At 40.0% G+C, this 17,434-nt stretch overlaps 1 protein-coding gene across 1 annotated transcript; it reads right to left on the reverse strand.

Annotated features, from left to right (window-relative positions):
• Nucleotides 1-1,222: 1,222 nt before the first annotated feature.
• PLA2G12A (phospholipase A2 group XIIA) lies at nucleotides 1,223-16,282 on the reverse strand. Its single transcript, XM_032400997.1, has 4 exons — nucleotides 15,903-16,282; nucleotides 5,800-5,876; nucleotides 4,444-4,609; nucleotides 1,223-2,244 (listed from the first exon to the last, which is right to left on the reverse strand). The coding sequence occupies exons 1-4, from the start codon at nucleotides 16,111-16,113 to the stop codon at nucleotides 2,126-2,128; spliced, it is 573 nt and encodes a 190-aa protein (XP_032256888.1). The 5' UTR covers nucleotides 16,114-16,282; the 3' UTR covers nucleotides 1,223-2,125.
• Between the last annotated feature and the right edge of the window lie 1,152 nt (nucleotides 16,283-17,434).

Here is a 17,434-nt window from a genome sequence, read left to right on the forward strand (position 1 = left end):
GGTTTTCTTCCTTAAATATCCATAACGCCAGTCCAATTATGAGGGAAACATCAGACAAGCCCAAACTGAGGGGCATTCTACAATACACCTGACCAGTATGCCTCAAAACTGTCAAGATTTTGAAAAACAAGCCTGTGGAACCATCGCAGACCAGAGGCTTATCAGACATGATGACTAAATGCAATGTGGTATCCTAGATTGTATCCTGGAAAAGAAAAATGACATTAGTGGAAAAACCAGTACAATCCAAATGAAGTCTAGAGTTTAGTTAATAGCAATTACCAATGTTGGTTTCTTAACAGATGTTTTCACAGTTATGTAAAATGTTAACATTAAGGGTAAGGAGTATACAGCAAGTCTGTATTATCTTTGCAACTTTTATGTAAATCTAAAATTATTCCAAGATAAAAATCTTAACATATAAAAACAGCTTCTACTGATCTTTGTATATAATTTATGACCATGAATTAAATATTTCATAGAATTCTGAGTCTGTCCTCTTGAGAAAGCCAATGCTGCCAAGAAAATCCATGAATTTATTTGAAGTTTAAAGTTACCTGGTCAAGTATTTCAATAGTAAATATTGGTAAAGATTAAATATGGATAATGGCTTATAAAACTGTTACCTTTTAAAAAGTCTGAAAAGTATCAATTAAGGGTTCTAAACATTTAAGTTAGAGCCCAGTCTGCTCAATTAGTCACAGGGATACACTTGCCTTGTCTCATAGAGGACACATCTCTTAGCAGAAAAGCTCCATCATCTCAGTTTGGGAAGTTATTAGGTTTTTAGCAATGATATCTATTCAAAGTTAGGAATGTGGCCCTTTCTCCAGAACATATTTTTCTCTCTGCCCATTTCTGCCTGTACTGACTTAAAAAGAACCACTTCTGCAGCTGTCCTTCTCTGACATTCGAAGCAGTTTATCTTAATAACTGTGGCTATAGGTTACTCACAAGCTCTCTATGGCTTGGGATCCTAGGCTAGGGAAAGCCAACAGCCAGTGGTAGGCAAAGAGCAGTAGAGGAATACAGCTGCGCTTTCCAAAGGGTGGAAAAGCTTTGAACACATATAGACATTTTCAGAGGCAGCGGAGGTCCTGGGATTTGCTTTCAAATATCTGCTAATAATTTTCAATGTAAATAAGAAATCTACAAAAGATAGTTCTTTGTATCTTGCTTTACCATCCCTTCTGACTCCACAGTTAAAGACTTTAAAAAAAAGTATCAAGAACAATATTTATTAAGACCACTATTAGGAAAAGGTTACAGACTTTTAAAAATATAACTGAATCTACTATGAGGACCAAGTGCTAGAGAATAAACACCAAAGCATAGCAGCATATAATGTTCTAATGTGTATGTGAAATAACTTTTCATTTGTCTCATTAAATCCATCTTTTCTTCAATTTAGGCAAAGGTTATAGCAAAATATATTTGTCATATGAATGGTTCATAAAATGCAAGTGGCTGTGCTTCTGATTTTTGTTCATGTCACCTTCTAGACACATTACATAATAGCTAGATATCCTGGTTTTGCTCCCTAAGAGGCCACCAGCTGATGGTTCCAATTTTATAAGAAAAAGAAACATGGAAACTTTGTCCTTATAACTAGTCTTGTCATTAATAGAACTGCTCAATTGGCTACGGGAAAACAGCATGTTATGTGTTAATTAAAACAGAGAAAAAATAAAGTCAGAGCCTTCCAGGAATAAATGTATATTTAAATTTTTATAGTAAACATATACTTCTAAGTGAAGATTTTCCCATATTTCCAAATAAGATAATGTTCAACATACCTTGTAATCAATTTTACATTTGACTTCATTGTTTTGGTAAATACAGTTGTGAAAACTGAGTTACAGACTCCTCCTTTTAAAATATTCTCCCCTTAACATGCACCTCTTTCTGAGATTGGTCAAGACAATTTGGTACACTAACGCAGCAACGTCCAGGAAGATCACCTCCCCCACTTTTTTCTTTAGTTTGAAGTTTTAATGTCAAAATAAAGTCTTAAAATAATCCTTTCACAAAAATAAGGCAGCTTTATGCTGTAAAAACAGTAGTTCTTTGTCAAAGGCTATATTCTTCTGTCCTTATCTGCTGTCACCAACTGTCAGCATCATCTTTAAAGATCACTTTTTTCTTCATAGCGACACCTACATGCAGCTCCTTGGCTGTCCAGGTATGGTTTGCAGCCTAAATGTATAACGCTGTCAAACAAGAGCTCCACTGTGGTTTCACAGGCTGCGAAGTAAGAAAGTGCTGTTACTGCTGGGCAACCGCAAAGCACCGCTCTCCCTCCACATACATTACATGTTACAGCACAGTGTCAAGCACATCCTTGGTGGGCACTTAAACATCTGTTGCGCCAACGTCCTCCCAAACCCTCACAGGCCCGAAGCACATACATATAGACTTTTACTTGAGCATGTATCTACTTTTTTGTTTGCCCGCAACTGTTCAACCCATTTTTTTTCTACTAGGCAAACAAGTCTCTCTCAGTAACACTGATTAGTTCATCACTGTTACTTTTCCTTTTATCTGAAAAATACCACTAATAAATATGCCTTAGAACACTCTTAATTTTGCATTTCAAGGAAAGATATTTAGGTGTAGAAAAATAAAGGTTAAAAACAGAGAAACCTCAAGACATTTAATTATGGCCAATGACTTCTGAGAACTGATCACACATCATTTAAGATGCTTAAGGTAAATGGACCCCAGTCTCTCTCTCTCTCTTTCTCAATATCCCAATTCAGCCTGGGAAGGGAGACCTAGGAATCAAGTGTTTTTTCTCTGGCAGGGCTTAAAATTTTTTTTAGGACTATAAAAAAGATAATGGATTTACTTTTCTTATTCTAAGAAGCCTGGAATATCCAGGTGAGATTATCTTCATACACTTCACTTCCAGAGACACAGCACAGAGTAGCTTTTAGTCATCCAAATACTTCCAGTTTCAAATACTCATGTTAAGGAAGAAACTCTTTGGGGTGCCTGGGTGGCTCAGTGTCTGCCTTCAGCTCAGGTCATGATCCCGGGGTCCTGGGATCGAGCCCTGCATCGGGCTCCCTGCTCGGCGGGAAGCCTGCTTCTCCCTCTCCCACTCCCCCTGCTTGTGTTCCCTCTCTCGCTGTCTCTCTCTCTGTCAAATAAATAAATAACATCTTAAAAAAAAAAAAGGAAGAAACTATTCATTGCAAAATCCTGACATTTTCAAACTTCTCCAAAAGGCTGTGCCATTAAGGAACACAACCACCACAGAAGTGTAAAGGCTATAATTATTCAATAGGGCATTGAAAGGAAATTGGCTTCATCATTTAGCCACATTAGTATGCCCTTAGATCGGAAGACAGGAAATACGTCCACGTACGCTTCCGCTGTGCAACTAGTTTACCTCAGCCGAAAGCATGCAAAGGATTCAAACGCTGGGGGTTCAAGCTGCACCTGGAGCAGAGACTTCTTCCTTGACAGTTATTACTAGGAATGCAGAATCAGACCTATGACATTGTTTGGGGAATACTGCAGTAGACAGAACACAAGTTTTAAAATCGAAAGTATGCAACTTAGGAAGAGTTACTTCTTTGAACCTCCTTTTCCTTTCTTGAAAAATAAGTATAGCACTACCTACTTCTTTGGGTTTTTGTGAACATTGAGGAAAACATATCTAAAATATCTAGCATGGTACCTTATGAAAAATGATTAAAAATGTGTAGTTTCCTTTCTTGCACCTTCTCTTCCGATTTCGATGTATGATAAATACTTCGGCTTGACAGTGAAAAGATTTTGTAACTTCTAGTATTTGTACAGTGAGTTGTATTTCCACAAATATCTTATTGTATCTTTATGACAAGTCTATGAGATGGGTAGTATTTTATAAATGAGAACACTGATGCACCTTTACCCTTTGCTGACTTTGTTTCGTATCCCCTCACTCTGAGTGTGACTGTATCCTGAATCCTATGAGTCCTCCTAGCAAACCTGGGGGTTGTTTTGGGGACCATCCTGACACAGATACACATGAAGAGACAGTTAAAGCTCAAATCTTCTAGAACTTCCCACTCTAAATCCTGTGTTATACTTTTAAAATCACTGGATCCAGGGTTTCAAACTTTAGGTTCTGGATAATTAGAGATAGACTACAGGGCACAAGATCTTGGATAAATTCTTCTCTGCCTCGCATACCCTCTTCCCAAGGTTTCCTAACACTTTGATACCATCTTCCCAAGGTCTCCTAACACTTTTTGCTTCTATGACTATAAATCATTTGGAGATGACAAAGTCAATGACTCCTCATCTCAAAAAATTGAAGGGGCTGTGTCACAATAGATATAGTAATACACAGCGAAAGATTTCTAGTGGTAAATCCTGTACTGAAACATAAAGCAGTCAAGCAATAAAACTTGACAAACTGCTCTCATCTCCATCCCGCTGGATCATCCTTACCCTGAACATGCTGAGCCAGGCCTAGTGTCTTCTGCACATCCCGGCAGATCTTAGAGAGGCAGTACTGGAATTCCTCATCACAGTCGTTCTTGCTTTTGCCACAGGTCTCATAGCACCTGTCATGTTGGTTGCAGCACTTTGTCAGGGAAGGGATGCCAATATTAAGCTGAAAGAAGCATTTGGATGGATTATAGTTGATGAAATTCAAAACTCCTCTGCTGAAGTACTGCATTCAAGTAGACTTAGAAATAAGGACGATACTGTGTAATTTCCCAAATCCATTTCTGTCTACAAATGTTTTCCATGTTATTTATACATCTGCCCATCACTCACCCACATGCACCCATGTTCTCTCCCTCTCAGCCATGCCTCAAAACTCCCTATTTTGCAATATTCAGTTATCTGCAGGTAACAAATGTAACTTCCAATTGTCCAAAACACAAAACATAGTTTCAAAAACATAAAGGTCAGGCTAAGAGCAAAGATTGATTTTTGGACATTCCGAAGTATTTTGTACCTCTCCCCCTATAAAATGTACTTTATATAAAATATCACTGAAAACTTAAAAGTTTTAAGCTCCTACAACTTACAGTTTATGTTACTGTGGTTCAATCTTTAAGTATCCATTCCCTAAAGATACTGTTCCTTCAAATCTATAACTTATCTTTAACTGTTTTAAATAACTTCATATTGCAAAACCCCTGTCTAGGAATCACTCATAAACATTTTTTTCCCGCAACAGTTGGCTCAGATTCAGCCTCGCCTACAAAAAAAAAACACACAGCTATCTTCCTTAGCTTTGCTTTAATACAGAAAATATTATGCTTTATCTATACTTTTTCATCTAAGTAGCATTACTTCTATACTCCAAACTTTTAAACCATGTTTGCAACATGAGGAAACATCTTTTCAATAGTATTAACATCTACAAGATTAAAAAATAAAACATGAATTTTATTCCATTTAGTTTTGTTAGGACTTACTAAATGTGTTTTAGCTATAAAAGAATATAATAAACCTAATTAACATTATAAGCAAAATTACTTGTGACCCTGAGAACACACTGACAATCTTGACTTATTAAGAGTACTACATAGTTGGGGCACCTGAGTGGCTCAGTTGGCTGAGCACCCGGCTCTTGATTTTGGCCCAGGTCATGATCCCAGGGTTGAGCTGCTTGCTGGGCTCCACACTCAGCAGGGAGTCTGCTTGAGATTCTCTCTTTCCCTCTCTCTCTGCCCCTCCCCACCCCTGCTTGTGCATGCTTTCTCTAATAAATAAATAAATCTTAAAAAAAGAGTACTACATAGCCTACTGATCATAAAACTTCTCAAATAAGAAAATAGTAATATTTACGTGAACACCAAACAGTGGAGAGCCACATCCATTCGGCGGGGAGGGTTTATAACCATAACGCGGGAAGGGCTTAGATCCTATAAAATATAAATGGTATCATAATTAATTTTCAAATATAAAAAACACGCAAAAAGGTCTATGAGGTACTACTAGACTAGCCTTGGAAATATTTAATATTTGGGTACTGACATAGGTGAATGTCATTATTCTAAGCCTATACCATACAAAACATATAAAAGCTTATTCTGGACCTTCAGGAGATTTCAGAGGTTATATGCCAGACTGGGTCCATATGTATGAAAGATAAATCCACCCTCTTTCCCTGTACATTCTAACACTCACATTTTTTGGTTAAAAACTTATAGGGCAAATCAAAAGGAATGAGATCTTGCCATTTGCAACGACGTGGATGGAACTGGAGGGTGTTATGCTGAGCGAAGTAAGTCAATCAGAGAAAGACATGTTATCATATGACCTCACTGATATGAGGAATTCTTAATCTCAGGAAACAAACTGAGGGTTGCTGGAGTGGGAGGGATGGGATGGCTGGGTGATAGACACTGGGGAGGGTATGTGCTATGGTGAGCGCTGTGAATTGTGTAAGACTGTTGAATCACAGATCTATACCTCTGAAACAAATAATACATTATATGTTAAGAAAAAAAAAAAGAAGAAGAAGATAGCAAGAGGGGAAGAATGAAGGGGGGGAAATCGGAGGGGGAGACGAACCATGAGAGACGATGGACTCTGAAAAACAAACTGAGGGTTCTAGAGGGGAGGGGGGTGGGAGAATGGGTTAGCCTGGTGATGGGTATTAAAGAGGGCACGTTCTGCATGGAGCACTGGGTGTTATGCACAAACAATGAATCATGGAACACTACATCAAAAACTAATGATGTAGGGCGCCTGGGTGGCTCAGTTGGTTAAGCGACTGCCTTCAGCTCAGGTCATGATCCTGGAGTCCCTGGATCGAGTCCTGCATCGGGCTCCCTGCTCGGCAGGGAGTCTGCTTCTCCCTCTGACCCTCCCCCCCCCTCATGTGCTCTCTCTCATTCTCTCTCTCTCTCAAATAAATAAAATCTTTAAAAAAAAAAAACTAATGATGTATGGTGATTAACATAACAATAAAAAATTTTAAAAAACACACAAAAAACAAAACCTTATAGGGCAAGAACTGTATCTTCCCAGTCTTCAGCCAATACTCCACTGCACACAAACCTCAATAACCATTAACTAACCAGTCTACTCACAGAGCTTAAAGCTAAGGAAGATAAGGTCATCCAACAAACATTTAATTGCCTCAATGCCATTATAAGACATTACAGGACCACACATTCTAGCCTGGACTCCAACCAACCATTTCACAAATACATTTCTTTGCCAGCTAAGGAAAAAGGTCAGGAATAAAGATAGCTTGGTGAACCATCTTACTCCAGCTCTATTCTCCCTAACAGCACCAATGGTTCAGTAACCAGGAGAAAGATGACATTATCACAGCAATCTTAACTGCTGCAAAGTACTTCAAAAATATCTCTCCTCATGAAATATACAAATCACTTCAAGATACCAGTCACCTACTTTCTCTTGAATGTTTCCCACAATCCTCCTACAGTATCAACAAATAGCCTATTCCATTGTGGAATGGCACTAACTGTTAAATTCTTTCTTGTTTTCTTATGAGCAATCCTCTACCCCTAGAGAACACAAAACAAGCCAATTACATATTTTACATGATAAACCCTCCAACATTTCAGACTACCATTTATCTTCAATTCTAAAAGCAAAATATCCCCTGTTATTCCAAATATCTCCCCATAGTTCCTTAGGAAAAACACAAAGTATCTACCAACTTTCAGTCAACTAATATTTATTACTAGAAGACTTAAAGATAAGTTTACCCTCCAAAAGTAAAGTGAGGGGGAAAAAAAGCAACCCTTCCAGTATTCAACCATCAAAATAAGTAACCCACTCAAAGTAAGGATCTAAAAATAGTTTGAGTTGCTAAGACTCACATGCTCGGCTGAAGTGATGAACTAGAGCCTAAAGAGACTATAACTTCATGACGCTTTAGCCGGCTCCACCCAGTCTGAAGAACAGTATGTACGAAGAGAATGGTTATGATGGATTAAGGAATGAGGAGGCCAATGACAGAAGTTGGTTTTCTTTCTCTAGCACTGTCCAAGAAGGATGGTTGTTTCTGGGCCCTTGGAAAATGAAGGTACATACCTCAAGCTATCACGGATGAGTCACTGTGATCCTTCAATTCCTGCTTTTGGTCCTTCATTCTTAAGAAAACTGTTTATGATTTGGCTTTCCACTTAAAAGGGCCCACAGAGGGAGGATATACTAACTACCTGGATATCTAATGGGCACCTCAGACTTAAGAGGTACCTCCTGATATTCATCCCCAAATCTGCTCCATCCATAGTTCTGTCTTCTCAGCTAAAAGCAACTCCAACATTCCCGGTGCTCAGGAAAAAACCTTAGCCATCTTTAATACTCTCATTTTCTTATATCCCACATCCATTTCCACAGCATGTCCTGTTGATTCTACCTTCAAAATATTCAGGATCTAATCACTTCTTCCCACCTCCACTGCTACCATCCTGCTCCAAGCCACCGTGGATTATTGCCATAACCTCCTAATGTCTCCCTACTTCGCTTTCCCCACTCCACAGCAACCCCACACACCACCTCCAGCCATTGTCTATTCTCAACACCAAACCTGAGTGATCCTATAAAATATGTTAGATCGGGGCGCTTGGGTGGCTCAGTCAGTTAAGCATCTGCCTTCGGCTCAGGTCATGATCCCAGGGTCCTGGGATCGAGCCCCGCATCGGGCTCCCTGCTCCGTGGGAAGCCTGCTTCTCCCTCTCCCACTCCCTCTGCTTGTGTTCCCTCTCTCGCTGTGTCTCTCTCTGTCAAATAAATAAAATCTTTAAAAAAATAAAATAAAAATGTTAGATCAAGTTTTTCTTCTGCCAAAACCCCTCCAATGGCTTCGCATCTTATTCAGAATAAAAGTCAAAAATTTTCCAATGCCTATAAATTCTATATAATCTGCACCCCCACACAACACACTATGACTTCTCTGACCTCATCTCCTTACTGTCCTCTCACCTCTCTTCCTTTCTTTCTCACTTCATTCCATCACATCTGACCTCTTCATTGTTCCACAGACACTCCAAGTCTGCTCCTGGCTTAGTGCCACTGAACCTGCTGTTCTTCTATGTGGATGCTCTTACTCCTGGTATCTACATAGTAATTCCTTCACTTTCTCAGCAACGCCTTCTCTGACCATACCATTCGTAGCACGCATAACCTTCAAACATTATATTATTAACCTACTTACTTTTTATCTGTCTCCCCATACTAAAATACAAATTCCATAAAGGCAGGAATTTGTGTTTCATACCTTCAAAGCCTCCAACAGTGCCCGGCATATGGTTAGGTTCTCAATAAATATTTGTTGATGAATGAATGAATGAATGAATGAGCAGGTGACTTGGAAGGCAATTCCCTGTGGCAGTTCTAATACTCATGGTACTGCTGCTTATCCTTTAGTCTCCTTTGAGTTTGGCGAGCATTAATCAACCTCCAAAGACTGATCACTTCTAGTTTGTCACATCTCTTTAAAATGTGCCATCCCAAACTGAACACCAATAGGTGTGATGGGCCTATTTTGAAGTAGATAAAGTACTTGTATTAATAGAACCTAAGATGGTTAGCATATATTTTAGCTGTGTCTCAGTTCTAAGATACATCGGACAGTAGGAAAAAACCATCAGTTCTTTCTAAAACTCTACTGCTAGAGACTCAGCACTTCTACACTTTAAATTTTGAGCCTAAATATTAGATTGTGAAATTCTTCCTTGTTAGTTTTAGCTCATCATTCAAGACTGTTCAGCACAGTTTAAATTTAGAGCTATTCACCCAGTATTAGTGTTGCTCCCAGACATTCACAAACTTGAGACACAGATATTAACCAAGGCAGAGGTCCACAACACCCTGCCATAGATAAGCCCTCTCTATAATGAGCCATGAAGTCATCAACCCAACCTTTTGGGTAGACCACTCAATCAGTTGTGACTTCATTTAAATCAAGTTTTATCCAGCTTACATTTCTCATGGGAGTGTCATGAAAAAGTAGCCATCTGATTTGTGGTTTTCTTTGTCCTACCACGCTAGAAATCTCTTCACTGAATGGGAGGGAAGCTGGATCAGCATGATATTTTTGGGGAAGCCATTCTAGTTCCTGGAAGCTTCATCATGATGCTCTCTCGTCAGGGGTTTTTAACAATCAACCGTTTAAAATGTTTAGAAACTCATCTAGCAATAGACATTAAGCAATGGGTTGAATTTTTAATCTGAAAAAAGTACAATAAATAAGCCAAAGAATATTCAAAAAGTCTGAAAACAGGAAAACTTACTAAACATATTTTTCAGGTTAACGACTGGACTTACTGCTATCAATTCAGAAGTATATCACTTAAAAAGTATCTAAAGATTGAAGCAACACATATTGGGCACATTACTTGAGAATGTAACTAACATACTGTTTATCGTGTTTTCAACTTTTTGGATACCCTGTATATTCCCCATCTGCCAGTCTCCAGATTTCTGGTACCTATCCCTTTTCCGTGAGAATCAAAGAGTACCTCCCTCAGACAACTGATACGGGCCTAGAGTTTTAAAGGCATGTGGGTTTCTAATATCAAGTGTCTACTTTTTTTTACTGGGAAGATATTTCCCTCAATGTTTTAATATTTATAGTACAGGAGCAGTTCTATTTTTCCTTCCCTTTGTATTTTATATAAATCTATGGATTCTTCCAATTTTGAGTCTATACAACGCTTTTTAACATTTTGATGTATGTAATGACAATGATACATAGGTATGTACATATATATGTACTGATATACATATTTTCTCATTTTGTAAAAGATAATTACCTTTGAGTGGGAGAATGATCAGAAGCAAGTGAAGTCAGGGAGAAAAACCAAAACAAATCAAAGCCTGCCTCCAACAGGAGAATGGAGAGGAACAGAGATGGTACAGAAGCAAATGTGTCAGCAAAACTGAAAATGGAGGCGGGAGGATGGGGGAGGCAGTTGTTTCAAACAGAGCCAGTGTCTAAAACTGCTCTCAGGAGGGAAGCCGATAAAATGCAGTGAGAACCAAGACCTACTGCCCATGAACTACTGAATAATAACACCATAAAATAAATCCTGATAAAACTGGCTCCCCAGCATAAGTGGCAAAGGGGGCACGTGACTGGTTTTTGTTTGGCTTTTGAAGGAATGTACTAATGTCACTTCATCAGAGAGGCCTTCCCCGCTCACTCCATCTAAGACAGTGCCCCTTCCCTTCCATAACCATTCCATATACCCTTGGTTGGTTTTATTCTTCTTTCTAACATTCATTGACCAAATTAACATAATAGCCAATTTCTTTTCTGTTTGTTTTTTTCTTATTATTATATTCAATTAGCCAGCATATAGTAAATCATCAGTTCTTGATGTAGTGTTCAATGATTCATTAGTTGCATATAACACCCAGTGCTCACTACCAACATAACCTCCTTAATGCCCACCCTCCCACCCCCCCATAATTAGTCAGTTTCTAGGAGGACAGGAACTTTGTCTTGCTCACCTAGAAGATGCCTGGCACATAGTAGGCACCTGTGAAATTACTGGAGGAAAAAAAGGGGAAATTCCTTCCTGAAATTAAAATATTCTTTATCTACAGCAAACAAACCAAAAACCAAAAACCAAAAAACCAACCCCCCAAACCCCAAAAACCCCAGAAAACTGGGAAATAACAGATTTCCCAAAACATTTTAAAGTGTTTTGAAGTTCTAAATTCACCTTTAAATTGAAATTACTATTTCTGAGCAAGACAAGTTACATAGAAAGTTGTTTATTAAAGATTAAGTTGCTATACACTTCAAAAATTATAAATATGTTAATATCATTTTAAATGTTGTTATAAATGGTGTTGTAAGCTGCTAAACATTAAAAAATTTAGCATTTCTACTGAGTGGCAATTTTTGCAAAGTGCTATAAACTGAACTGTGTCCCCCCAAAATTCCTATGTTGAAGCCCTAACTCCCAATGCATTTGCTGATGGGGCCTTTGGGAGATAATTAGGTTTAGATAAGGTCATGAGAGTAGGGCAAGGAAGAGACACCAGAGAACTTGCTTCTCCCACCCCCAACCATGTAAGAAAACAGTAAGAAGGCAGTTAGTTGTCTGCAAGCCAGGAAAAGAACCTTCACTATAGAACAGTGTTGGCCAAACCCTGATTTTGGACTTTCCAGCCTCCAAAACTCTAAGAAATAAATTCCTGTTGTTTAAAACACCCAGTCTATGGTATTTTGTTACAGGAGTCTGAACAGACTAATACACAAAGCAGCAAAAACTGAGTAACAGAAGAAGCAATATCAAAGTCAAACCAAAATCCATGATGTATCAGAGTCACTACCCCCTAAAATTTGTAAGCAAATACAGAAAGCTAAGAAAAAAAATGAGAAGAATTTAAAAAACAAACCAAATCCACTGGGTACAACTACATGGAAATACTATTCATTGATTCTACTTTTTGACTTAGGCAAATGCTCCTCTCTTGATGCTTTATCATCTGTATGGACAGATAAAATCTAAAGATTTGCCTGGACTGAGGTAATGATAGATCTTTTCTACATATTTTTTTTAAAAAATTTGATGTAAATACTTCCCAACAGACCAATTTCTTTCACATGAATGACACTGAAGCAGATGGGAAACAGAAGGGGAAGGCTGTTGGGTCAAAGATCTTAGCACTGTGCTTTATAGGAAATGCAGTGTAGAATTCAAAACTGCTTTCCTAAACACTTGAGATTTTAATTCATGATTTAATCTTTGGAGGGCCCTTGTGCTACTTTATTTTTCTAGTCCATTCACTCTCCTAATTTCCTCAAATCTCCAACACTTCCATTCCCATCTTCGCATTCAGCTGATGACCTTGATTCCTACTTCACGGAGAAAACTGAAGTGATGGGAAGAGAACTCGGACATCTAACCACCTAATCAGCATCTGTGCCCATATCCTCTACCTCTGTTCCTATTAATAGGGATAGGCCATCCGTGCTCTTGGCCAATCTATTTGTGCACTGGAACCCACTCCTCTCACTTACCTAAGGACCTGACTCCAATAATTCTCCTTCATTTCTCCCTCAACAGTGTTTTCATTCTCTACTGAATCATTCTCAAAAGCATACAAATATGTTATTATTTTTCCTAGTAACTTTTTTCCATGGTCTGCCCTATAGCAGTTAATGCCAACCCCAACCTTCCAATCATTCAGGCCAAAAACTTTGGAATCATTTTTTTACCCTACTCACACCTTCCTTCCAAGCTATCAGCAAATCCTTCAGGCTCTTCCCTCAAAATATATCCCCAAATCCAACCACTTCTCATGACCTTTCTTGCTATGAACCTGGACAAAACCACCACCATTTGTCTGAATTCCTGCACCTGTCACTCTGCCTCCATTCTTGCTCTCCCACCTCCCTGGACTCTTTTTATCCTTTGCACAACAGCCAAAGGGATCCTGTTAAAACATAAATCACTGAATGAGCTACTTATTCATAATTCTAAAGCATTTTACAAGCCAATTTTGTTTTCTATTTTTCAAAAGAAATCAGGAAGTTTTCTTTCTCAAATCTTCTTTGCTGTCAGGGAGAAAAAAAATAGAAAAAAATAGCAACCATCTAATTTGTTCCCCTACGTAACTTTACTTCAATCTCAATAAAGTGTTGTTCTCACCAAAGGGAGGATGGCCAGAAGGGAGCAAGTCTCCATAAAGCCAATCCTTTTGATAAAACAAAGATAACTGAATGCAACAAGTGAGTGCCCTTTAATCTGATCACCCTCTCCCTACTACCAAGTCTTTTTTTAAGCTCCCTTTACCTCTTTATTGCAACTATTAAACACTCCTTAATTGCCATGCTCCTCTAGCTTTGGGATTTGTCTGTTTCTGTTTGGTTCTGATTTGATCACTTGCATTCCAAAATCTGGGAAAGGTTGAAACAGTGTTCCAGGGAGACTTCTCAAGTAATAGCAATTAAAGAACAATTTTCATTATGTTGGAATTATCAACATGGTGACTTGGAACCACAGTCCTATGAGAAGACAGTATTTACTAAGACACAAAAGGATGTTCACTGAAGCATACCATTTCCTAAATTCTCAAGTTCATTTATGTTTTTTTATGCTGGAGATCTTGCTTAAGACTCCACATGGTAAATTTAGTGAGGCTTGTTGAAGATAAAAAGGGTTAAGTAAAACAAAAGATTAAAGTCATCTTTATAATAGGAACAGTATCCATTCAACTTCAGAGCTATTTTAAATGTAAATAAACTCTAGAACCCCTGACTCATCACAAGTTAATGGAGACTGCTCCTTCTAAGCCTTTCCTATCTCAGTAAATGGCAACCACATCCTTCCTTTGGCTCAGGCCAAAATCTTCGGAGTCATCCTTGACTGGCCTTTCTCCTCAGGTCCTTCACACTGGCCATTCCCTCTGCCTGGAGGGTTTTATCCCCAGATCATCACAGTGTCACCTTCAGCATTTTCAGATTTCTTCTCAAATGCTGTCTTATCAGTGAGACCTTCCCTGAACAACCTATTTAAAATGAGTAAACTGCCTCCCAACACTGCCACTGCTGTTTTTACTATTGTTCTCAAAACACTGGCAAACTTCAGACCTACATATACTGCATATCTGGCTTATTTTACTTGTTTTTTAGTTTACTGTCTCTCCCCACCAAAATGTAAGCTCCATGGACAGGAATTTTGTCTGTTTTGTTTACTGCTGAATCTCCAATTGGTAGAACACTTGAGACGTAACAGGCACTCAGATATTTGTAAAATGAATGGGGATGACCAAGTAAAATTATGACATCTGCCTCAGGAAAGGCAACCATTTAATTTTCAAATAATTCACTTATTCCTCATAACAACATCCTTCCCAATTGCATACTGGTGGTAACATTTAGACATAAATTTAGGAAGGAAACATTTTACACTTCATAGCATACGAGATATGGCTCATTCTTTACCTCCATTAACATAAAACTAGAAATTATTTTGAGAATTACAGGCAGCAAGTGGCATCCCAGTTTTACATGACATAGATTTCTTTTAAATTCACCTCCATGCAATCTGGTTTTACCATTAGTCACTGAGTTCCCTATTACTATTTAGTGCCAAGCACTAAATGAACTAGGCCCCAACTTCGTCTACTCTTACTGGAAACATGACCTCCCAATCAAAATCTTAAAATTTTTAATTTCCAAAGAGAAGCCTGAGTACTTTACCTGAGCTGCTACAATATTTAAACATTCAAAAAAAGCAAGTGCTTGAAAAGAAAGATCTCTGCTAAGACCTTGAGTTTATTATTACCAACGATGGCACCAAACAAGTTCTCAGATTCAAAAAGAATTAAAGTTAAAAAATATGAAAAGTAAATTAAAACAATTACAGTAGTATTAACCAAGGAAAGAAAATTTCTATCAAGTGATAGACAATTTCTAGAAGAATTATCAGAACTCTTTCTCAACAATAGAGTACACCAGAAGTCTGTACAAAGGTCGCAATTCATTTTCTGTGGCCCTGCAGGAAAAAAAAATTAAAAGCAATTCTTGAGAAAGGTAAAACGTCGTGATTACAATTCTCGGTAGATTCTGCATGTTCGGCTGACTAACGGTGCTAAAATATAGGGCTAAAATCGGTCTGTTCCACTCCATTCCCATGATGCGTACGTCACAAAGTTCTGAGGCAACTTGGTGCAACAGCAAAAGAAAAAAAAAGAAAGAGAAAAAGAAAACGTAGTGATTCAAAAGCAATGAAAACAGAACGGAGAGTACACCTCAGGTGACCTCTCACAGGCTAACAATAGTGGTGCGGACTTCTAACCTGATTGCTCAATCACAAGAATGGCAGGACCCTAGCAGTGGTTAAGTCTTTCCACGGCTAGAGGACAACGTCAAGGTCTGCCTTGCATCCCACACCTGCACAACACCCGGAAAGCGAGGGCCTCGCAGGACCTGGGCTCCCTCTCACCGTCACTGCACTTATACTGGCAGAGCCCATCCTCGCCTCCCAGGAGGTCCAAGGCGGCGTTCAGGTACGTGTCTATCTTGTGAACGCCGTTCCGGATGGTCTTCAGGGTGGCCCGCCAGTCCGTGGTCTGGGCCTGCTCCTGGCACCTGAGAGCGGCGGGCAGGAAGAGGAGGAGGACGAGGGCGAACGCGGGCCGCGGGAGCAGGGCCATCCGCGCAGCACCGGGCCGTGCCCCCACGGAGCCCACGGGGTGCCCTAGGCAGCGGCGCCAGCCCCGGGCTCGGCGTCCCCAGGCCCGGGCTCGGCGTCCCCCGCCGGCTCCATGCCCACGCCTCCTTCCGAGGTGGGAGGCGGGCCCTCACCGCCTTTACTCAGCTCTGGCCGGAAGGCGGCGCCGTCGCGAAGACGCGCGGCATGGCGCACGCGCTGGCCTGGGCCCGCGGCCCCTACTGTGCGCCTGCGCGCAAGCGTGGTGCGTCAGAGGCCGGCGAAGCGGGAGCGAGGCGTAGGGGTGGTGAACTCCAGTCCAAACAGTGCCCTCGGCGCGCTTCCGCCCTGCCTGAGGGCGCGCCTCTGCCTGAGGGGGCAGCCAAGTGAAGAGCCCCACCGACCTGTCAGGGTTCAGCCCAGCAGTCGCCCCCGCCCCCGTCCCCGTCCCTAGGGACAAGCTTTTCTGGGCGTGGACGCCGTGGAAGAAATGAGTTCCCTTAGCCCCTTACAGAGAGCGCTGCGAGGGGTCCCGCTAAGTTTCGGTTTGAAAACTCGATTCTGCGTGACACGTGGACCGGAATCCGGATCTCACCTCCTCGCGTGCTCGCCAGGTCCTCTGCCCGCGTTGGCCGCGGCTGGGCGAGCGGGAGCCGGACCGCTCAACCCAAGGACGAGGTGGTGGTGCCTGACTGGCAAGCATGAGCGAGATCCTCATTTAGACATTCTGGAAGAAGAAACTGGTTTGACAATAAAAACTATAAGTTTTCTTTCTTGATAAGGAAGAAACGGTATTCTACTCTACACTTGAATACAGTTTAAAAAAAAAATCTTAATTGGAAATCACTGCTTTTCTGCTCACCATATTTTGAAATTTGATAACTCCGGTGAAGTTTCTCAGTATTTTTTCCCTGTGCTGTGCAGAATCCTTAAATAATATTGCAGTAGTTTGTTTTGTTTTGTTTTTTTACCAGAGCTGTAAATATCTGGTTATGTTAGTATCCCGGAAATTTCCAGGAATTTTACAGTAAGATCCAGGGCAGTATTGCAAGTGTTGGGAATAGGTGCATCCTTTCTTATTAAAATTACCAATAAATTCTAGTTTGGCGTTTTGTGTTTGTTACAAGCTTCATAAGTATAATAAATGTGCACCAAAGAGTTCCTAAGAATTCTATCCCTCTTTATTGAGAACTTACTCTGTGCCATGTACTTCACATCATCTCACATTCAGAACACCGCTTTACTGGGATGCAGACTTAAGGTGAGTTAGAAACAGAAAAAGAAGTCTCTCCTGGCCCACACACAGATATAGCCCAACCCCAGGC

This window comes from Phoca vitulina, unplaced genomic scaffold (genome assembly GCF_004348235.1).
Source record: "Phoca vitulina isolate PV1807 unplaced genomic scaffold, GSC_HSeal_1.0 scaffold3, whole genome shotgun sequence".
Classification (NCBI taxonomy): domain Eukaryota; kingdom Metazoa; phylum Chordata; class Mammalia; order Carnivora; family Phocidae; genus Phoca; species Phoca vitulina.

Coding starts and splice junctions, on each gene's coding strand:
- PLA2G12A (XM_032400997.1), bottom strand. CDS start 16,113: ATGGCCCTGCTCCCGCGGCCCGCGTTCGCCCTCGTCCTCCTCCTCTTC. Junction 5,877..15,902: donor CCAGTATAAGTGCAGTGACG/GTGAGAGGGAGC, acceptor TATATTTTATAG/GATCTAAGCCCTTCCCGCGT. Junction 4,610..5,799: donor CTCCACTGTTTGGTGTTCAC/GTAAATATTACT, acceptor TGCTTCTTTCAG/CTTAATATTGGCATCCCTTC.